Source organism: Sus scrofa, chromosome 15 (assembly GCF_000003025.6).
Source record: "Sus scrofa isolate TJ Tabasco breed Duroc chromosome 15, Sscrofa11.1, whole genome shotgun sequence".
NCBI lineage: Eukaryota > Metazoa > Chordata > Mammalia > Artiodactyla > Suidae > Sus > Sus scrofa.
This window is the reverse complement of record NC_010457.5, coordinates 56,522,593-56,546,381: the sequence shown is the minus strand read 5'-3', so window position 1 is coordinate 56,546,381 and position 23,789 is coordinate 56,522,593. Positions and strand designations below refer to the sequence as shown.

The window sequence follows — 23,789 nt, the reverse complement described above, 5'->3', positions numbered from 1 at the left end:
CATGCTCTTCCTCATATGCCCAAGGCAGGGGTCATCTGTTTCCAGCTGACACACATGGAGTGGCCTGCACATACTGAGCACTGAGCATAGTCTCTGCCACCTTCCACACCCCGCTTTCTCTAGTGAGCTCAGCCTCTTGGGCTTCTTCTCCTAACCATACAAATGACCTTAGGATCCCAGCCATCCTGTGCCTACAGCTGACTACTGAGCCTCAAGAACCAGAGTTGGCCTCCTGGACAATCTCACCAAGATCAGCATCCCAAGGTCTTTCAGATACATCCTCCCACAACCTTGCACCGCACCCCCTGCCCTGGGTTTAACTTTCTGAGAGCACTCTAAATTCTCACCTCTACTTTTCCTAAGGCAATAAAGTATGGACTATTACGTACCACATTCTGAGGATGGGCCTTGGAGGGAAGGAAAAATCCACTCCTGCAGGCACCGGCTCAGGGCCCCCAAAGGTCTACCAGAGACAAAGACACAGCAAGCCCTGCACTACCCCACCCCCCATGTTTTCTTAGGGGCACAGGAGAGTCGAGTCCATCACAATCACCTGGGGACTGTTTAAACCAGACTTTCAGGGAAAGCTCAGCCTACAGAGTGCCACTCACTCCCAGATGAAAGGACACAGCTTGCCAGGCCCCTTAGCACCAACCAGAGTCATCTTCTGTGTCCGAGTCCTCCGCCGAGGGCTGCGTGGAGGCCGGCAACTCTGCCAGCTTCAGGTCGTACTTCCCCTCCTTCCCCATTCTGTAGGAGTTGGTGCTGCCTGTGTCCCACTGGACCCTGATCCACCCGTCCTCTCCAAGTTCACCAATCACGCGGCCCAGGCCAGGAGGAGGTCCATCCTGGGAAAGCAAAAATAAAGACTGGTTAAGAGGGTGGTGGCAGCACTACGCACAGACTTTGAGTCAACAGAGAGCTCCAAACCCACTTAACACACACATATATAAAGTGTACACCAGGACTAACCTCGTATTCCTTCACCACAGAGTAAGTGGGCAAAGTACCAGCTCACTTAGTGTCCTCTCTAAGCCAATGCAGAGAGAAGACTTTCTAGCCTGGACCTGCTGCCCCGACCCTCGGCCCCTTCAATCCCTCACGGGGCCTCAGAAGCTCAGGAACCTAAAGCAAGCACAGCAACTCCTTGTTCCCTCTTGTTCTTCGGTTTTCCCTCAGATCCTACAGCTCATCTCCACCTCTCATTTCTACAAGTAGAAGTAGTTTTTAGGATGCTGCTCCCTGTTCTGGACACTTTGACTTCTGAGATAATTCTCAGTAGGCATGTACTTAAAAGTAAGGCTGAAAAAACCTGCACCTGACAAGAATGCTCCACATCACAGGAGGGTGAACTCAGTCCTGAGCCAGTGGCTCTGGTAATGGTGCACAGCCCAGCTCCTGACCTCTGCCCAGGGAGACCTGAAGAAATGCAAGAGGAAGGGGCTGCGGGGGAGAAGAAAGGTAGGCACTGCCTAAGCAAGTGCCAGCAGCTGCTGGGTTGAGGCACGTAGCAGGCACACAGCCATCAGCTGGCAGAGGCCACCATCAGAGCTTTCACAACATGATTATTGAGTTGAGGTTTATCCTCTCCTGCTCACTCTCACTCTTGTTCTGGGCTGCTCCTCCAGTCGGGCCCATGCCAGAAGGTTCCTGAAAACACTCACCACTCCTCACAGACTTGACCCTACCTGAGGGCCCTATAGCAGGCTGCTGCTACTCTCTAATGGCTTTGAGATTCTATTCACCTGCCGGGGAATTAACAACTATGTCACCTGTCAATCATACATGTCCTGAGGGAAGGTAGCATATGTTCTAGCTGCTACCCACACATACCATGAAAGTCAGGATGCACCAATGGTGACTAACGTGCGGCTCCTGTGTTTAAGTCAAATCTCTTAAGTACCTGATCACCCCATTTCCAGTCCACGCCTCTCATGACCCTGGTTCCAATCTTCATCATGGCCGCCAGCTCCGGCCCTGAAACCGGGAGCTGCACTGGGGCTGTCTCCTTCCGTGTCTCTTCTAAAACTGTGGCAGAAGCTCCTCGGGCAGAAGCATTCATGTCTTCTTCAACATTATCACAACTGGGGCCTATCAGAGCATTAAAAACAGCAGATGAGCCGATAAGCAGTTACGATTTCCTACTCTTAATATACATTTTTAATATATTAATGAAGGTGATAATTCTAAAGAATCTGGAGATCCCTGGTGGCTCAGCAGGTTGAGGATCCAGTGTTGTCATTACCATGGCCTGGGAATTTTCACATGCTGTGTGTACAACCAAGAAAAAGAATCCATAGTGTATTTTTTTTAATCAATAAAACATACCATAAGAAATTTTATTGATGAGAACTAAAATATTTAAAAGGTAAGATGAGGACAAAATATATAAATAGGTATCAGAAGATATAAAAATACACAGAAAAGACATTTATTCTATTTCTAGGAACTATGCCCTGCTCCAAAAGGCAGAACGAATTTAGTTATTAGCACACTCATCACTCATATTTTGACTGGAATAGAAAAACAAAAGACAAACACTAAATGATGAACAGGGAGAAATTAACAAACTTTAATTATGGTACTGTGCAGAAAGGAGCTAACACAGCAGACTTGGTCCTGCTGTCCCTTAGAAAGGCCTGCTTATAAGGTTGGCCTCTGGGAACCTGGATTCGTGAGCACTCCCACCATCCCCTAAATGCCAAGAATGTGTCCCTGTGCCTACACTCTTTGTACAAACAACATGGTCTTTGCTGAAACCTGCTTCCTTCTGCAGGTCTGGAACTTAGCCAAATGCCAGGCAGAGGTTCCTACATGACTTGCCTCAGGGAAAGCCCAGGGCACTGATTCTCCACTCTCTACACAGGAAGACAACACTTCACATGTGTGGTTGCAACTCTTTTTTGGGGGAATTAAGTGTATTCTGTAGGTCTCCCAGGGAGAAGACTTGGGTCTGATTTTTCCCAGACTTTGCCCACATGCCTTCGCTGATTCTTTCACTGTAATAAATCTTAGCCCTGAGTATAACTCTATCTGGGGCTTGTGAAGCCTGCTAGCAAATCGCTAAACCCAGGGGTGGTCTCAGGGACCCTGACACAGGGATGGCAGCAATGGGATTCTCTAGAACAAGTCTGACTCACTCAAGGATTTCAAAAGCTTTGCTTGGTACAAGCAAGAATGCAAGAGTGGAACATGATGAACATTTGGCCCTGGTGGCCAAGAAATCACCACCCATGGTACGAAATAGAAGCTGAGCTGTCAGCTGTGAGAAGTAAAATTTAACAGTAAATTCAACCACACAAGTCAGCCTGCTGGCCCGAATGAGAGGAAAACGCAACCCTGGTAACCCTGTGGTCTTCGTTCTCTCACCAGGTGGGAGGAAAACATGCCCTGAACATTGCCAAAGATGGGCTTAGGTGGGACAAGAATGTGAAGTTTGGAGTTCCCATTATGGCTCAGCAGATTAAGAACCTGGCATAGTGTCCGTGAGGATGAGGGTTCCCTGGCTTTGCTCAGTGGTTAAGGATCCAGCGTTGCTACAAGCTGGAGCGTAGGTCACTGACACGGCTCAGATCTGGTGTTACTGTGGCTGTGGCCTCAGCTGCAGCTCCAATTCCCTAAGCCTAGGAACTTGCATATGCTACAGGTGCAGCTGAAAGAAGAAAAAAAGGAAAAAGAATGTGAAGTTCGTGTTCCTTCCTCCTCAAAGACTGAGAAGAAAAAAAAAAAAAAAAAAGGCTATTCAATTCCAAGGTCTGAAGTAAAGCTTTAGATAAACTGGAGGGGAAAAAAATCACCTTTTCTTCAGGTTGGCAGTGCTCTTCTGAGGCCCCAGAAGGGGCAGGGGTTACATTCCAGCTGGGATCTACCCTGGCAGCTTTAATGTTAACCATGTAAATGCTGAATTTGCTGCTAATGGTTTGAATACATTTTGCAGTAAGAAAAACAGGGGAATTTTTTTAAGTGGTTTTGTATTTTGTGGCTATTATATATGGATGTTTACATAAAAATCAATATGAAGTATTATATGCTTATAATTTCTTATATGAAAGAGAAGTCACCTTGATCAGGGAAAGTGACAAATATAGATATGTATTTATTAGACACAACTCCCTTGCTTTTTGCAGCCAGTAGGCATATTAGAATTTAAACTCTTCAGTACCATTAACAGAAGCAGCCCCATAATTAATGGTCTGTGCTATGACTTTTATCACTGGAACCACTGGAAAAAAAGGAGATGGCATAAAAAGATGAGCCATTTCTAGATGAAAATACAAAAGCTTTTTTTTTTTTTTGTCTCTTTTTGGGGGTAGAATTGGAGCGGCAGCTGCTGGCCACAGCCATAGCCACAGCAACTCAGGATCCAAGCCACGTCTGTGACCTACACCACAGCTCACAGCAACAATGGATCCTTAAGCCACTGAGCAAGGCCAGGGATCAAATCCGCAATCTCCTTGTCAGGTTCATTAACCACTGATGCACGATGGGAACTCCTAAGCTTTTTTTTTAAAGCAGTTTTTAGTTGCTAAAGAGATATGCAGGAATCAGATCTCTACTCATAGAGGCTGATGCATAATTTCTGAATGAGGTGTAGGCACAAAGACTGACAAAATCAAAGAACTTAGGATAGCTTTGCTCTTTCATTTGTACTTGGAACACTGAGCCTGCAGTCTCTCCAAATTTCAGGCAAAGAACATTATAAGCCAATCGGATCTAACAGACATATAGAGACATTCTACACAGAAAAGGCAGAACACACATTCTCCTCAGAGATACTCTACACAAAACGGGCAGAACACCCACTCTTCTCAGGGACACTGGGAACACCGTCCAGAAGCGTCCATATGTTAGGCCACACAACAAGTCTCAATAAATTGAAATAGACTAAAATCATATAAACTGTCTTCTCTGACAAAAATGGAATAAAACTAGAATTAACAGAAGGAAAACTGGAAAATTCACAAGTATGTGGGAATTAACATGCACTTAAACAGCCAGCTAAAGAAAGAAAAATCACAAGAGAATACCCTGAGATAAATGAACACAAGAGATAACATACCAAAACTTACGGGATGCAGAAAAATCACTACTAAGGAGAAAATTTAAATCTATTAACGTGTACACTAAAAACAAAAAACAAAAAACTCAATGGGACTGGCAGCATCTCTGCAGGGCCAGGGCACATGTTAGATCCCCATCCTTAAAGGATCCAGCATTGCCTCAGAGCATAGGTCACAACCAAGGATCAAATCTGATCCCAGGCCTGGGAACTCCACGTGCCATGGGGCAGCCAAAAAAGAAAAAGAAAAAAAGAAAAAAAAAAAAAAAAAGGAGTTCCCATTGTAGATCAGTGGTAACGACCCTGACTAGTATCAATGAGGATGCGGGTTTGATCCCTGGTCTCACTCAGTGGGTTAAGGATCTGGAGTTAACCATAAGCTGTGGGGTAGGTTGCAGATGCAGCTTGGATCCTAAGTTGCTGTGGCTGTGGCACAGGCCAGCAGCTGCAGCTTCAATTGGACCCTCTAGCTTGGGAACTTCCATATGCCACAGGTGCAGCCCTAAAAAGCAAAAACAAAAAACTAACAAAAAAAAAGGATTAACACCAATTCTCGAATTCTTTCAAAGACAAAATAGGTGGAAACTACTTCCTAATAACTCTATGAGGCTAGCATTATCTTGATAACAATAAAACTATAAAATACTTCTCAAAGAAATGAAAGACCTAAATAAATATAAAGGCATCCCATGTGCATGGAATGAAAGACTACTATTAAGATGGTAATATTCAACAGGATCTACAGATTCAATACAATCCCTACAAAACTCCAATGGCCTTTTTGCATACATGGAAAGTCATATGGAAATGTAAGGGACCCAAAATAAAATAATTTTGAGAAAGAAAATCAAAGTTGAAGGACTCAACAACAACAACAACAACAAAGACAAAAAAAGACCAAAAAAAAAAAAATTAAAAAAAAAAAAAAGTTGAAGGACTCACCTGTCAATTTCAAAACTTACAACAAAGCTACAATGTTCAAACAATGTGGGACTGGCATAATAACAGACACACAGACCATAAGGACAGAAGTGAGTCTAGAAATAAACTAAAGTATCTACAGTCTAATGATTTTTGACAAGGGTTCTAAGAACTTGAGTCTTCTCAACAAATGGTATTGGAACAGTTGGATAATCCAAAAGAAATACAGTGAAACCTTACCCATACCATATTAAAAAGTTACCTTAAAATGAGTCAAACATCTGAACATGAGACTCGAAAGAAAAAATAAATTTTTTAATTTTTAAAAATTATTTATTTTTGTCTTTTTCAGGGCTGCACCCATGGCATATGTAGGTTCCCAGGCTAGGGGTCTAATCGGAGCTGTACCCAGTCGGAGCTCTGTCCTATGCCATAGCCACAGCAATGCTAGATCCAAGCCATGTCTTTGACCTACACCACAGCTCACAGCAACGCCAGATCCTTAGCCCACTGAGCAAGGCCAGGGATCAAACCCTCAACCTCATGGTTCCTAGTCAGATTTGTTTCCACTGTGCCATGACGGGAACTCCAAAAGAAAAAATATAATGGGTAATCCTCATGACCTTGTGTTTGGCAATGATTTCTTAGACATGACATCAAAAGCACAAACAACAGAATAATAATAGATAAATGAGAATAAAATTTTAAAATTTCTGTTCATCGAAGTAAAAAAAAAAAAATCTTCAAATCATGTAACTTCTAAAAGTTTAGCATCCAGAAATGTAGCCCCACAACTCAACAACACAAACAACTCAATTTTTAAATGGTCAAAGGATCTGAATAGATATTTCTCCAAGAAAGATATATGAGCACATGTAAAGAAGCTCAACATCATTCAGTATTAGTGAAGTATAAAACAAACCACAATGAAATACTTCACAGCAAATGGGGTGGCCTTAACTAAAAATAAAACAGGGAGTTCCTGTCGTGGCTCAGTGGTTAACGAATCGGACCAGGAACCATGAAGTTGCAGCTTCCATCCTTGGCCTCAATCAGTGGGTTAAGGATCTGGCGTTGCCGTGATCTATGGTGTAGGTTGCAGACGCAGCTTGGATCTAGTGTTGCTATGAAATAGCAATGTTATATGAAATATCCAAAAGAGCCAACTCCACAGAGACAGAAAGCAGATTTGCTGTTGCCAATAGCTGGGGGAGTGGGAAATCAGGAGTCACTAAATGCTAAATGGATACAGTTTTGCATTTGGGGTGATGAAAAGTTATGGAACTAGATGGTAGTCATGCTTGTACAACACTGTGGATGTGCTTACTGACAATGAATCATAAACTAAAAGGACTTTGAAAGGTAAATTTTATGTTATTTTTACTTTACTACAATAAAAACACAGTTTACAAAAGGAGAGAGAGAGATCAAGGCAAAACCTTGGCATTTTCACAAAGGGCAACTGCAAACCCACCAATGAGCCGAAGGGCTGTCTGTGTGAGGGCGAGCGTGCCAGAGTTCAGCAGGAGGCTCAGGTTGTGGGGGCCGTGCTGCAGGGTGAGCATGCTGAGCATGACCAGGAGAAAGCGAGCTTGCGGGGTCGTCCCCAGGCTTGGCCCTGATGGGTTCTCATTGGTAATGGTTTGCAGAGGGACAGGCTGGATACCTACAAAGAATTGGCACCTATATAAATCACTTTGGCATGGACACAAGAACATACATGATACAGAAAGCATTAGCTTTATTTCAGATTTTTTTAAAAGTCTGTCTTCTTCTTCTTCATCAGATTTCCCATAGCATATGGACATCAGGAAGATCTGTATTGCTTTGCAATAATCATACCATCACTCCGCATCCGTCTAAAAAACTTGTCACACGGCTCTTCTAAATATCCCTGGTGGCTTACACATTTCATTCAAAATATAAGAGAGATATTTCACTTCTCTCCCACAAAACCAATCCTATCACTTCTCTGCAAATGCTCAAACTGTCCAGGAAATTAAGTATTAATATAGAATACACATTTTAGGGTGTATGGTGTAAGCAGCATATGTGAAAATATTAAAATGTAAAAGATTTTATTAAGATATTACAAGAGTGCATCTTCTGCCACATTTTGAAAGTTTTGTTTAAAATTTGAGAAAGTTTCAAGCGGCTTAGATTATCATTCTAATGTATATTCTATTAAAGTTGTCAAAGCAAAAATCAGCATTTGCAAGTTTCCAGAACATATAATTGAGAACTAGACTAGGGAATAATGCTCATGTCATCATTGGCACTTTGACAGCGATTTTAATACAGCCTTTTAGCCAGCAGATTTTTAACTCACCAAGCTCTTTAAATTTGGCATTTGCATCCATCAAAACACTTCGAATATTCTGAACAGCCCAGGCATACAGCTTGCCAAAAGTTACTTCGAGCAGCATCCGATTAAAAGGTGGGATCAAATCAACATCCTTTAAACAATCTGTAAGGGGTTCCCTTTCAAACAAAGATGAAGAATTTTACTTAGATACTGCCAGACTTTTAACTTCAACAGAACAATACTTTGTTGCCACAGCTTCCCTTAATTAAGAAAAAGTGTTATGAAGTTTTACCCTATATCAATCCCCTCTGGAATAAGCCTTTGCCATCCACAGAACATAGCATACTGCACAGATGGAAGTAAGAAGTTTTTGGAGGCCAGTTTTAAAATTGTATCTATCCCTTCCAGGCGAACCTCTGCTCTCTCCAACTGCAAAACACCAAGGCATACTGTTAAGTGTTTATGTATTATCCAAGGCAGAAAAGAATGTTCTCAGCAAATTTACCTGTTTTAGTAGGCATTTTCTCATTTTTTCCACATCCACTGGTTCTTCTTTAAGGACAAATTCAGCAATTGTACTGAGGAGTGCAGACTGAGGATAAAGACCCTGAACATTCTGCTTCAGCCATTTGTATTTGTGAACACCTGTAACAGTACTCAAGATTGGCTGCCATTTATCCTGACAAAGAAAAACCATTTTCACTGTTAACCCTATTTATATTAACATGTGCTCTAAAACTACAAAAAAAAAAAAAATTTATAAAGAGTTACTTGAATGAAATATAAATAAATGCTCCTAGGTTTAAATTGGTAAAAAATTTTAAATTTAGTAACTAATTTATGGTAAAAACAACTATATCATAAACAGGATTATGAGTGAATTCAGCTCTACACTTATGTACTTTGGAATGGGCTAACCTGGCATACAAAGGTTAGATTACCATCCATATTAACAGTTCCAGGGACCAGGACAGTTTCTGGAACAAAGGATATAGTCAATGGATGAGTGAAGAAAGGAATCAATGAATAAATGGTAAACAAATAAGGATATAATCAATGTACTATTAAAAGCAAAGGGAAACATTTCTCTAGCTATCAACTTGACGAGGGCACCATAAGTCAAGTGTGTTTAAGGATCACTGCAGCAGTTACTCATACTTTTAATAACCCACTATACTCCCTATGCTTCAGAGATTTAAGAACAAAGTAACAATACTTGTGGATTCCTTTGCAATGTGCTGTGTTTCTATTAGGCCAGTATTAGAACCAAAAAATACTTCACCTTGGGTGATTTAATTGTTATGGGTCTTTTGTCCACATTAATAGGACTGTGAGGCAAAATACAAGCTTCTTCTAAATCACTCTCTCCATTTCCAATTTTTTCTTCATCATCTGTAGATTCTGGCTTCTTAGGAGCTATGTTTAAAAACATTATATATTATAAAAATCATTAAATATGACTTTAAGAGATGTTTAAATTTGCATGAAAGTAAAAGATATATTTTATTCAAAGAAATAGCACTGCCAAATGCTCAAAGTACAAAAGTAAAAACTATCATAATTATTCTCAGATGAAATCCAGTGATAACGCTTTGCCACTCCATATCAGGGACAGAAAGACAGTGACAGTCAGGAAGAGCCCTAAAGAAGGGGAAGTCAAGGAGTTAGCGAACTTTCTCATAAAGACTTTTTCAGTCTTTGCAGGCCATTTGGTCTACTGCAAACACTCAACGCTGCTGCTGTAGCATGAAAAGTAGCTAACTTTACCTATGGATATTGTCACTTAAACTTCATATAATTTTCTTTCTTTTTCCTTCATTTTTTTTTTTTTTTTTTGCCTTATCCACAGCATGTGGACATTCCTGGGCCTGGGATCAAACCCACATCACAGCTGGAACCAGAGCTATGGTAGTGACAATGTTGGATCTTTGACCTGTAGGCCACCAGGGAACTCCTTGACTTCATATAATTTTCAGGCATCAAACATATTCTTCTTCTGATTTTTTAAAAAAATAATTTTAAAAATGCAAAACCCAGCCTTAGCTCATGGACAGTACATAGCAAGCAGCAGGCTGTATTTACCCTTAGACCCTAGCTTGCCCATTTTGGACTAGTGCAGTGGTTCTGTCACCAAAGTGCAACTGTATCAACTGGATGCCTCTACGTTAGTCTTTTTTTTTTCTTGTTCTTTTTATGGTAGCAGGTGCAGCACATGGAAGTTCCTGGGCTAAGGGTCAAATCAGAGCTGCAGCTGCTGGCCTACTCCATGGCCAGAGCAACACAGGATCTGAGCTGCATCTGTGATCCATGCTGCAACTTGCAACAAAGCCGGATCCTTAACCCACCGAGCAAGGCCAGGGATCGAACCCACAACCACACGGTTCCTAGTCAGATTCGTGAACCACTGCACCACGACAGGAACTCCTGTATGGTGTTGCTTCCCAATATGCGATCCTCTTTGAGGATTTTAGTCTAATTCTTCTCAGCATATAATATAAATTACAAACAACATCCTAATAAACCTGGGCAAGAAAACATTAACAAAGGTCTGGGTTGCTCAAACCCTGCAAATTCCCTGTCCTCGCTGGCCCTCGGCTGGCTCCTACGAGCTGAGCTCTGAGCCCTTAGCACGTTCTGCCTGAGAAGAGTGTTTCTGCGTGCCTGCGGCATAGGACCACCTTTACCACCAGTGTGACCAGATAGCTTGTGACTAAATGGCAACTGCCTATGTCTGCTTTGGGTGGAATCTGGGTAGCTGAGAGCAATCTTTAAGGCCCATGTAGCCACGGTACTGACCCTCAACAATAACCCTGGACACCGACCTGGACACCGAGGCTCAGGTGAGGACCCATGGCTGACAGCCCTTCACGCATGTCACTTGTCACAGCTGAGAGAATCAAGTATGACCCTAGAGAGGACACTGGAAGCCTGGGCCTGGTTTCCTTTGGAATTCCCTCCAAGCTCATTTTCTTTTGCTAATTATTACCTGTACCCTTTCACAGTTAACAAGCCATAACCATGAGTATAACAGCTCTTCTGAGTCCTGTGGAGCCCTACCAGTGAGTCATCAAATTTAACAAAATACCAGTAATACTAATTATTTATATGTTATTATTAAATATATAAACCCACAAGAACATTTAAGAAGTGACAGGGTGAGCTGAGAGTCCAGGGAGGCAATGGCCATGTGGGGGTGGGACCGTTCTTCCTCAAACAGAACTGGCTGTCTTATGAGTTACCCAGCTACCCGGATTAAAGAACACTCAAAAGTGTTCTTACCATATTTACTGATGCAGAGCATCTCTGCATTCAGGAAAGGATAAGCTATCGTTTAACAGTTTGCCCAGGAACCATCAATTCAGGATGGCTTCTAAAACAAGGTAGTCTTTCACGACATTACTGTTTGCAAGGTCCACAAAAACCCAGTAATTAATATTGTTTAATAGGGTAATCCAGGTATAAATCAATATAATTCATAAGAATACAATCCGAAATTTCAACAGCCTTGTTTCTAATCACGAGACCAAAATATAGAGTATTGTATATATATCTTCACTCACATTTTGGTTAATACAAAAACTCTTTTCCATACTCCTACACCACTGCTTCCTGAAAATGTTAGTAACTCTTTTGGTTCCTTTTATAACAGTCCTCCATGTATCAGAATACTGAATATATCCAAGTAAAAACATTTCTTTACAAGAAAGCCAAGGTTAATCAAAAGATTAAATGTTCCCACAGAGCTCATTACCAGGACATGTGATTAAAAAAACACTCCCTTTTCCCCATAAATTTAATAAAGTTCACAGTATTTTCAGCATCAATTTACTAGTGACCAGATCATAACACAATAAAATATTTTTAGCCATAAAAAGAAACGAAGTACCAGTGAATGCTAAATGAAATAAGCCAGATACAAAAGGCTAAATTTTATATGATTTCATTTATATGAAATATTTTATTGCCTGAATATACTGCATTTTATTTATCCATTCATCCACTGCTGGAAATGGCTTAAGTCTGCCTTTTGGCCATGGTGAGTAATACTGCTAGGAACATTTGTATACATTTTCTTTGTTTGCGCACCTGTTTCTCCAGTTCTTTCGTTTATACATCTAAGAGTGGAATTGCAGGGTCATATGGTAATCCTATGTTCACTTTGCTGAGGAACTGCCAGAGTATTCCATGGCACTCCAACATTTTTACATTCCCACTAGTTTATCCTTGTCCAGTTTCTCCATGTCCTTGCTGACTCTAGTTATTTTCTGTTTATTTTTTGTCTTTTTCAGCACCTCACCCGCAGCATATGGAGGTGAGTATCATAATACACTGAATCCCGAAGTTGCATTATTATCTGATGTCTTGGAAAAGTAAGCAGGATTTGTATATTTAATCACAAATAATACACAGGACTTCCCTAAGGGCCTAGCAGGGATCCAGTATTGTCACTGCTGTGGCGCAAGTTCAACCTCTGGCCCAGGAACTTCCATGTGTTGAGGGTGAGGCCCAAAAAAAAAAAAAAAAAAAATCATAATACACATAACAAACATTATGGCTGTTATGAAAATGCCACAGCCTCTCAGCCAACAGCCTCTCAAACCATGGATACCTATACTCTGAAAGCATCCTCCTATCTTTCACCCTCTTACCTCTCTTCTTCCTTCGTTCTCGAATTATCTTCTGAGCAATCCTCCTCCAACGAGGCAAAGAACTTAACAGTTTAAACTTGGACATTATAGAGAGGTCATTACAAACTGCAGGTCTCAGTTCATTAAAGAGGAACCTCAAACGTTCAATGACTGGGGCACAAACCTCCTTGTAAGAACGACCCTGTTCTTGATGTGTCTACAAAGTTAAATATGAAAGGACAATTTAACAACAAATACTTCACCAAGTGTGCACAAAGCACTGAGGAAAGAGAATCAACATCTATTTACCTTAATGAGTGAACATTTTGCTTGGTAGACAACTCTACAAACATCCACCACTGATTTAGGCAATGTTCTGTGTTTTACCTGCTCAATACCAAGGGCACCTGCATGAACTAAAGATAATGCCACGTGACCTGCAAAAGACATTTAAAAGAAAGGGCAGCATAGGCATAAATGCGTACTATATGGCAGCTGAACAATCTATAGTATAGCTAAAATATTGACTTTCATACCTAAATCTTCATGTTTTAAGAGGCAACATAATAGCAAGCGGCCGACCTCCTCCACAGGATGCTCAGGAGGAAAGGTGATGGGCGTGGTCAAGTGGCACTGCCTACAGTACCTCTCTATTTGACACAGAAAGTCCTGCAACAGAAACAGCTGGCGGTAACTTCAGAGCCTCTCTCACAACACCATCATGAACTCCAAACCAAGTTCCACGCCATAGCTTCTGAAGCATTTGCGATCATCTTCTGAAACCCCACCGGCACATTGAACTAAACCAGCCTTTCACCTCAAAACAAGCCCTCCAAAAAATATGTACACAAAGTCTGTGCTAGAGTATTCATGTGTCAAAGTCCTAAAGGAAACAGAGGACAATGAGTGTGGGAAGGCCTTGCTCACCTTCACGTTGTGATCCTGAATGTTATTGTCAGCAATGGCTTGCAGGAATGCCTGGGAATGGTCACCCAGGGCTCGTCTATGGGAGCAGAGCCGGGACTTGCTGGCAGGAGTGCCCCCAGGAGAGCTGCAGTGGTCCTCGTCTTTCTCCTCATTGTAACTGTAGTGGATCTGGCTGGTCTGCAGGCCTCCAGAGAAGATGGATGACTGAAGCCACTCTAGAAAGTGCACATACAAATGTTCAAAATACACCTGAATGCATTGTTCAGAAATAAATACTGGGAAAAAAAAAGAGAACTAAGTGCTTCACTGAAAAGATGAAATTCAAACCCACATCTAATATATTTATGTAAATTGGCTTATAATTCCTGTATCTACATGAAAAAAAACTTTCCGGTTACTCATCACATCTTGAGCATGGGATCAGAATCCAATCTAACAGTTCCAGCCCAACATTTACCAGATACTTGCTCAAGGAACTGTCTGGTTCCACAGGTACCATGTGAAGACGGGGGCTTTGCTTTCTAACAGGGAGAACAGTATTGAGGCACCGCTTACACAAGCCATCAATCAGTTTCAATTGGGATAGCTGTACGCCACACTACATGGTGGACTGAGTGTTTGGCAGCAAGCTCCCCACTATTCAGAGGAAGGAATTTGCTGGAATCTGAATGAAGACCAAGATGCCAAGTATTGAGGTAAGGGAACAGCCTATGTGAGGAGTTCCATGGAGAACATGCTCAGGGCAGCCACATCTCCTCTAGGGTATTAGTCAATTAAAAACAATGACAGCCTACTGAACACAGAAGTAAGAGATGGCTCTTTGGAGACATAAGATCCAGTGGACTGTAAGAGACCTATATGAGGCACAGGCCAAGCCCCACAAGAAGATGCCATCCATCAGTGCAAATGGGGACAACTCATTATAACTGCTATGATAAGGGGAGTGAGACTCACCAAAAAATAATCAGTTTGTACATAACTACATATCTTTTCAATAATTTATACCATCAAAATATTCCTCCAGAAGTTCCCATCATGGCTCAGCAGTTAGCGAACCCGACTAGCATCCATGACGACATGGGTTTGATCCCTGGCCTTGCTCAGTGGGTTAAGGATCTGGCATTGCTGTGAGCTGTGGTGTAGGTCACAGACACGGCTTGGATCCCAAGTTGCTGTGGCTGTGGTGTAGGCCGGCGGCTATAGCTCCGAATGGATCCCTAGCCTGGGAACCTCCATGTGCTGCAGGTGTGGCCCTAAAAATACAAAAAGACAAAAAAAAAAAAAAAAAAAAAAAAAAAAATTCCTCCAAAACCCCAGCAATCAAATCTTGGGTGCAGTCACTGTTCTTTTACTAGAAATTTAGATTTTAGAGCATCCAGAGACATTCTCCAAAATGCCACAATACTTCTAAAATGCAAATGTGATCAGACCATCCCTGGCTCTCTCCATTTAGAACTCCCTCTTGTCTCTCAAAGATACTGCTCCGATGGTGGCTTCTGATATCCTAGAATGGGGAGACTTCCCTACACTGGGCCCACAGAACTTACTGCCCCCCTCTACTCTGACATTTCCCAGTTTCTCACTGATTGAGATGCTTACCTGCAAGTCTACAGTACTTCAGATCTCTGGAGGAAGAGGACAAGTCCACTCACTGTCTTAGAAGCTCTGTAGGCAGCAAAGCACCTAGCACTTTTGCTCTGGAAGACAGGCTGAGCAGGTGCCATGGCCATCCTTGTCCACTAGCCTTCTCCACTGACCCTCCACATACATGATGAGCAGCTCAAAGCTGATTTTCTCATTGATGCCCTCACATACCCAGTCTGCTGGGACACTAATTTCAGGATGGCTCCACATCCACAAAGTCTTTCTCTCCACCTACTCTCCAACTCCCAATCCACTTACACGTCTCCACTTTATCCTTTACCACCATCCAACCTGATCTGCTTATCATGTCTGGCTCGTCATCACAAAGGAAGCACCTGAGGGCAGAAGTGTAACTAATTCTATACCTACTCTCTTGCTGCCTAACATGGTAACTCACAGAAGTAATTACTTGATAGATGCTTGTTGAATGGTCAATAAAAAGATGGATGGAGAAATGTACAAATATGTGAAGGGATATTTAAACCTATATTATGGGTTATGGAGAAAATTTAATACTCTAAGTGGTTACAAAGGTTGCCATCCCATGTATTTGGTATGAGTCTTGTAAAAACACAATCCTCCAACAGAACAGTACTCTCAAGAGGAAGGGCTGATTCACACCACCTGGATTTCTGGGCACACGAGGAGATGACAGCTGAGCTGAGCCCATCTGTTAGAGGATGCAGAAGTGAGATCAGGCACAGGACAACCTTCCTACACACCTGTTAGCTTCCTTTTCCGCCAGAGGTTGTGAGTATAAATGCAAGCCGCTCACAGCAATTTCTAATTAACTGGTTTAGTCTCACTGTCCTTATTTTTCCTCATCAATAACTGTGTTGATTTTTCCTTTTCTAATCTTTTTTTTTTTTCTTTTTCACTTTTTTGGGGCCACTCCTGCAGCATGTGGAAATTCCCAGGCTAGGGGCCCAATCAGAGCTGCAGCTGCCAGCCACATCCACACCAGATATGAACTGTGTCTGTGACCTACACCACAGATCATGACAATGCCAGATCCTTAACCCACTGAGTGAGGCCAGGGGTTGAACCCATGTCCTCATAGATACTAGTTGGGTTCGTAACCTGCTAAGCCAACAGGAACTCCCCTTTCTGTTCAATTCTTAATGGCACTTACAACTCAGCTGAAATAACCTGCTAATCTGTTAGCAGAAAATGAAATTTTTCTTACTGGCACATTCAACCTCAACTGGAGACAGTGGTGTGCTCATAGCTAAATAGGAAGCATGTAATCCAAGAAGCAGGCCCAGATTCCTCTCAGTGTCTATCAAGGGTGAAGACAGACTTCCCAAATCTGGTATGGTAACGACTTCTTGGTCAGGCTGGGAAAGATAAATTTCATCATTAGTATGAGAAAACAGTGTTAATTAAACACTTAAACCAAGAAGAATAACAGCTTTTATCCTGAAAAAAAACACCATAATAAAGATTATATCCTATAATAATGAGCTCAGGCTGCTGCCAAAATAAAAGACACAAGCCACACATGCCCTACAAAGCAGAGAGTAAACACATAGGTCTACTGGTACAAAATCTTATAAATGACTTAGCTAGAAAATTCCTTAAAGAATCATATAGAAGGAGTTCCCATTGTGGCACAGTGGTTAACGAATCCGACTAGGAACCGTGAGGTTGCGGGTTTGATCCCTGGCCTAGCTCAGTGGGTTAAGGATCCGGCATTGCCATGAGCTGTGGTGTAGGTTGCAGACGCGGCTCAGATCCCACGTTGCTGTGGCTCTGGTGTAGGCTGGCGGCTACAGCTCCGATTAGACCCCTAGCCTGGGAACCTCCATATGCACGGGAGTGGCCCAAGAAAAGGCAAAAAGACAGGAAAAAAAAAAAAAAAAAAAAAAAAAAGAATCAAATAGAAGTTTCCAGAGTAACTGTACACAATGCTTCCAAAAACATATAGAAATGTTATATGTATAAAGAACCCCCCCAAAAAAACCCCAAAAATATGAGATGACAGATATTGCTATGAGTTAGTGAACTGTGACTATACACGTGGAGGAAATAAGTGTATTCAAACAAAGAACAAACAGAAAAGAAAGAGTACAAATGAAAATCATCTTAAACCCTGCCAGTTACATTAGAAAATTTAGAAACTAAGTTCATTTTCCCTTCACAAAATGTTTTAAGTCTTACCCGTAAGGCATTTAATACATTTTATTACCTCTGGGTCCATATCTGGAAAACCAATCCCAATACAGAAATTTCAATGTTCATGAGTATGCAGAATGGATATATTTCTATTCTAAAAATTATGCAACTAAACAGTTCTTCCCCAAAAAATACACTATTTCAAGATGGTAAGCCCTTCCAAATTCCACACAGGATTACAATAAAATCTTAAACACAAAAAATTAACCTCTTTTTCTGTGTGCGGAACATTTCTCACAAATCGACAATTTTAAAATAATTTTTTAAGGCCAGTACATAATATATCTCAAGATGAATAAATTTAAGTTGATCTATGAAGAAAAACTCTAAAAGATCCTCATGTTTAAAACTTAATGACCACCTTCCCCCAAGTCCCAGTTATCAATACTTAGGGTAAAATCCCCTTGTCAGAAATATTCAGAGATCCACTGATGTCCACCTTGGTATCACACAGCCTCACCTCCAGATACTGGCCAACACAGAAGGCGTGCATTGACTCCCGCGTGTCCTCAAACTGCAAAGCAGCTTCCAAAGCTACCACTGGGTCCTCCCCTACAAACTGAGCTGAAACAAAACAGACAGAAGTGACATGACTTCAGTTCAACTGGACTAGGCATTTATAGCAGAAATGACAAGTAGGAAATAGATTAGGTAGCTAAAATCTGAAGTGAGGGTTAGAAAATTAAAATAATCTCTCACCCTCTCCCAGAGCTGCCTAGGCCAGCTCGGAACCCTGAATAATTCCAACAAGGGAAGGGTTGCAATGAAAAATGCATAATGATAAAAAAAATGCTTCAAGGAAATTCCTTTGTGGTATAGCAGGTAAAGGATCTGGTGCTGCAGCGACTGTGGTGTGGACTGGATCCCTTCCACAGGCCACAGTGCAGACAAAAAAAAAAATTTCAAATGTGCCTCCATTTGTTTGTGATAGGACAGAAACCAAAGTCACAGACAGACTAAAATGCACAGGGGCTAAGATAGCCATAAGTTCTGCTTAAAATGACACATCAACAATTTTGAAGCATAAAGTAAAAAATGAGGTCTTACCGAGAATACTGTTTCCCGTTAATGACTGCGTCTGGAAGTCCTTTATATCATACACTTTCCCATCAATCACAGTCCAGAAGCCTCCATCTTTATTGTGGTTCTCCAAATCAGCTTTGCGTATAAGTGTCACTTCCTCATTATTTCTACAGTTCTGACCTGTAAAAAATGACTCTGTGTATACAGAAACCAAAATCAATGAATCAATAGATCAATAGATAAAACGACTAGAACAAATTGTGTGAAAGAACTACAAGGGGAAATAGACAAATCCACAATCACAATGAGACATTAACAGACTTCTTCATGTAACTAACACCACAAACAAAAATTCAGCAAGGATACAGAGTGATTTAAAAACAAAAACAAAAACACCATGTAAGCAGATCAATAGCAAGTCTGGCCATATACCAAGCATTAAAGCAAATCTCGAAAATTTCAAGTAAGGCAAGTTACAGAGCATGAGCAATGACTACAATGCAGTTAAATCAGAAATGGGGGACAGAAACAAAAATCTCCACATATTTGAAAATTATGAAATATATTTATGATTCACCCAAAATTCCCAGAAAAAAATGACTATGGAAATTAGAAAGTCCATTGAAATGAACAATAACTAAAATATTACAGATCAACACTTGTGAAACATAGCTAAATGTGCATGTTTGAGGGCATTTATATCTTTAAATGTATTAGGAAAAAATAAAAGCTAAAAAGTAAGTTAATAAATATAAAATTGATAAAATTTAATGAGTTTGTAATGATGCTCAAACAAAGAGAAAATCTTATTGGTCTAATTCAATATTACAAAAAATGGTTAAAGTGGGGTGGAGGGCAGTGGTGAAGCAAGCTGGGATTGTATCCTTCCTGTGCAAATTGTACCTCATGCTACCAAACAGCTGAGGGCAAGGCCACTGTGGGGTTGTAGAGAGGACACACCATACATGAACGCCCTGGGTCATCTGGTCAGAACTGAAGGTGGGGTCAACCAGCACCGCAGGCCTCTAAGCCCATGAAACAGAAAGCACACAGCATGACCTTGGACATGTTCTGATTCATCAAAACTGAAACCCAATCTCATCAAGCCTATACATATAATCAGCAGTTCAGAGAAAATGTAACTGACAGAAGATGTTAAGACCTGAAGAAGAGAATGCAATCACGAAGAAGAGAATGCAATCACCAAGTTGAGAAAATGTCAAAGTCTCCAAATGTCCTACTTCTTTGAAAAATAAACAGTATGACCAAAGAGAGGTAGGAGAGAGCCTACAGATATGAATTTAGGGGAAAAAAGGACTAGAAACATACAACACTCAACTACAAATTGCAGAACTTATTTAGATGCCAATTCAAAAGAACCACTAATAAAAAGATTAAGGAATCACAGTTTAGACAGGATGATGACATTGTGTTTTTATTCTCCCCCAAAAGTTCTTATCATTAACAGGTAAAGTGTGTTTAAATGTTTTAAAGATGGAAATATGCTTTAAAATAATATCAACCAAACAAATAAAATGTTTAGTAGGAGTGCTTGGGGAGGATGAATGCTTATTATTCTACATTCATTATATTATTCTCTCTACTTTTATTTCTGTTAGAAAATTTTCATAACAAACACATTACAAAAACATCAGTGTGTTAATAAGTATCATTTCTGAAAAAGTTAGAAAAATGTTAGCTTAAACTCTAAGAAAGAATAAAAGAAAAAATAAAGAACAGTGTGGTACCTGCATAATGACAGACATTTAGATCAACAGAAGAGAACAGAGAGCCCAGAAATAAGTTCTCACAATATATAGTCAAATGTTTCCTGACAAGAGTGCCAAGACTATTCAATGGAGAGATTCAATGGGGTCTTTACAACAAATGGTGCTGGTAAAACTGAATATCCAATTGCAAATGAATCAAGTTAGAACCTTACCTTTTACTATACACAAAAATTAACTCAAAATAGATCAAAGACCTAAATATAAAAAAACTATAAAATACAAAACAGAAGAAAACACAGGAGGAAAACACCATGACATCGGATTTGGCAATGATTTCTTGGACAAGACACCAAAAACATGAGCAAGAAAAAATGGATAAGTTGGACTTCATCAAAAATAACAATCAGGAGTTCCTGCTATGGTGAAACAGGATCAGTGGCATCCTGGGAGGGCTGGGAGGCAGGTTTGATTCCCAGCCACAGCACAGTGTTGCCGAAGCTGCATCCTGGGTCACAGCTATGCTTCAGATCTGATCCCTGGCCTGGGAACACCATGTGCCATGAGGCAGCCAAAAAAAAATTTTTTTTAATAAAAAATAAATAAAAATAAAAAGTACATTATTAACAGTGAAAAAGCAACCTGTAGATTGAGAGAAAATATTTGCAAATCATATATATCTAGACACATAACAAACTCCTCTTACTTAACAGTAACAACAACAAATATGATTCAAAGGTAGGAAAAAGACTTGAAAAGATGTTTCTCCAAAGATGTGTGTATGGCCAGCAAATACAAAAATGGATGGTCAACACCCCCAATCATTAGGGAAAACCAAATCAAAACTATAATATAATAGCACTTTATACAAATAGGATGCGCTCATTTAAAAAAAAAAACAGTTTTGGCAAGGAGGTAGAGAAATTAGAACCTTTCCTTGTGCACTGACCATGAAAATGTAAAACAGTACAGCTGCTGTGAAAAACAGTACAGCAATTCCTTAAGAAATTAAACATGGAATTACCACATGATTCAGCAATCCTACTTTTGAACACTTACCCAAAAGAAGTAAAAGTGGGGACTCAGACATCTACACACCCATGTTCACAGCAGCATTAGTCACAACAGCCAAAAAGTGGAAACAACCAAGTGCCCATCAACAGATGGATGGATAAAGAGGTCGTATATAAAAATACATACAACAGAATACTATTCAGCCATAAAAAGAATGAAATTTTTCCATTTGCAACAACATGGATGGACCTAGAGGGTATTATGCTTTAATGAAATAAGTCAGAGAGTAAAAGACAAATATGTATATATCACTTATACATGGAATCTAAAAAATAAAACTACTGAATATAACAGAAAAGAAACAGGGTCAGATGTAGAGAAAAACTAGTGGTTACTAGTGGTAGAGAGGAAGAAGGAGAAGCAAGATAGGGATAGGGGACTGAGTGGTACAAACTACTATATATAAAATAAGCTAAAAGGATATACTGTATAGCACAGGGAATATAGGCAACATTTTATAATAATTACAAATAGAGTATAATCTTTAAAAATTGTGAATCACTGAAACATAAATATTGTAAATCAACTGTACATCAATTTTTAAAAAACCAGCATTTTTCACAGAACTTGGACAAATAATTCTAAAATTTTAAGGAAACACAAAAGACCTCAAATAGCCAAAACAATCCTGTGAAAGAAAAACAAAGGTGGGAGTTCCCATTGTGGCTCAGCAGGTTAGGAACCCAACATAGTGCCCTAAGGATGCAGTTTCAATCCCTGGCCTCCCTCAGTAGGTTAAGGACCCAGCACTGCCACAAGCTGCAGCATAGGTTACAGCTGCAGCTCAGTCCAGCATTGCTGTGCCTGTAGCATCGGTCTGGGAACTTCCATATGCTGCAGGTGCAGTCATAAAAAGAAAATTAAAAAAAGAAGAATAACAAAGCTGGAGGTATCATGCTCCCTGTTCAAATTATACTACAAAGCTACAGTAATCCAGAGAGTATGATATTGAAACTAAAATAGACACATGGATGAAATGATGAAATGAACCCACTCTTATTGGGCAATTAATCTAAAACAAAGAAGGCAAGAATACACAATGAGGAAAAGACAGTACTTCTATAAATGGTGTTGGGAAAACTAGACAGCCACATGCAAAAGATTCAAACTGAACCACTCTCTTACACCATGAAAAAAATAAATTCAAAATGGATTACAGACTTATATGTAATACCTTAAACCATAAACTTATAAAAGAAAATACAGGAGCTCCTGTCAGGCATAGGAGAAATGAATCCAACTAGGAGCCATGAGGTTGCAGGTTCAATCCCTGGCCTCATTCAGTGGGTTAAGGATCTAGCATTGCTGTGAGCTGTAATGTAGGTCGAAGACACGGCTCAGATCCTGGGTTGCTATGGCTGTGGCGTAGGCCAGCAGCTGTAGCTCCCATTCGATCCCTAGCCTGGCAATCTCCATATGCCTTGGATGTGGCCCTAAAAAGCAAAAAAAATAAATGAAAATAAAGGCAGTGTACTCTCTGACATTGATCCTAACGATATTTTTCTGCATGTGTCCTAGGCAAGGGAAATAAAAGTAAACAAATGGGACTACATCAAACTAAAAAGCTCCAACAACTCCACTCTTGGGTATCTAACCAAAGAAAACAAAAACACTAATTAGAAATGATATATGCACCCCTATGGTGAATTCCACATTATTGACAACAGCCAAAATACAGAAGCAACCTAAGGGCCCAGCATAAATGCACAGATAAAGACTATACGTTGCATATATAAACAATGGAATATTACTCAACTATAAGAAAGGATGAAATCTTGCCATTTGCAACAACAGGGATGGATCTAGGAGGTATTATGGATAAATAAGCCAGACAGAGAAAGATAAATAACATATCATTTCACTTACATGTGGAATCTGAAAAACAATGAACAAACAGAACAAAAGAGAAACATTGTTCTAGATACAGAGAGCAAAGAGGTGATTGCCAGTGGGGACAGGAGTTAGGGGAGGAAAGAAACATATAAGGGAGATGAAGAGGTACCTAAACTTCCAGTTGGAAAAGAAATGAGTCACGCTAATAACAAATGTAGTGTGGAGAACACAGTCAATAATTAGGTAACTTCTTTGTATGGTGACAGATGATAACTAGATTTATTGTGATGATCATTTTGAAATGTACAGAAATATCAAATCATTATACTGCGTAACAAAAACTAAGTGTTGTAGGTCAATTATACTTCAAAAACATTCAAACAAACTCATAGGAAAAGAGATCAGATTTGTGGTTGTCAGAAGTCGGGGATAAGGAGAGGATGAATGGGATAAAGGCAGTCAAAACGTACAAA

General features: G+C 40.4%; 1 protein-coding gene across 5 annotated transcripts in view; it reads right to left on the bottom strand.

Annotated features, from left to right (window-relative positions):
- HERC2 (HECT and RLD domain containing E3 ubiquitin protein ligase 2) overlaps positions 1-23,789 on the bottom strand; it is a 211,689-nt gene that overhangs the window by 103,424 nt on the left and 84,476 nt on the right. For 4 of the 5 annotated variants that reach the window (XM_021075343.1, XM_021075345.1, XM_021075346.1 and 1 more), the window contains 14 exons: positions 18,707-18,877; positions 18,120-18,223; positions 16,671-16,821; positions 13,841-14,055; positions 13,450-13,582; positions 13,223-13,350; positions 12,935-13,130; positions 9,568-9,701; positions 8,791-8,964; positions 8,578-8,714; positions 8,310-8,461; positions 7,455-7,646; positions 1,904-2,091; positions 656-848 (listed from right to left, as the gene is read on the bottom strand). In XM_021075343.1, coding sequence (XP_020931002.1) covers positions 656-848; positions 1,904-2,091; positions 7,455-7,646; positions 8,310-8,461; positions 8,578-8,714; positions 8,791-8,964; positions 9,568-9,701; positions 12,935-13,130; positions 13,223-13,350; positions 13,450-13,582; positions 13,841-14,055; positions 16,671-16,821; positions 18,120-18,223; positions 18,707-18,877 — 2,268 coding nt within the window. The remainder of the gene's footprint in view (positions 1-655; positions 849-1,903; positions 2,092-7,454; positions 7,647-8,309; positions 8,462-8,577; positions 8,715-8,790; positions 8,965-9,567; positions 9,702-12,934; positions 13,131-13,222; positions 13,351-13,449; positions 13,583-13,840; positions 14,056-16,670; positions 16,822-18,119; positions 18,224-18,706; positions 18,878-23,789) is intronic. The other variant, XM_021075344.1, reaches the window with a different exon arrangement.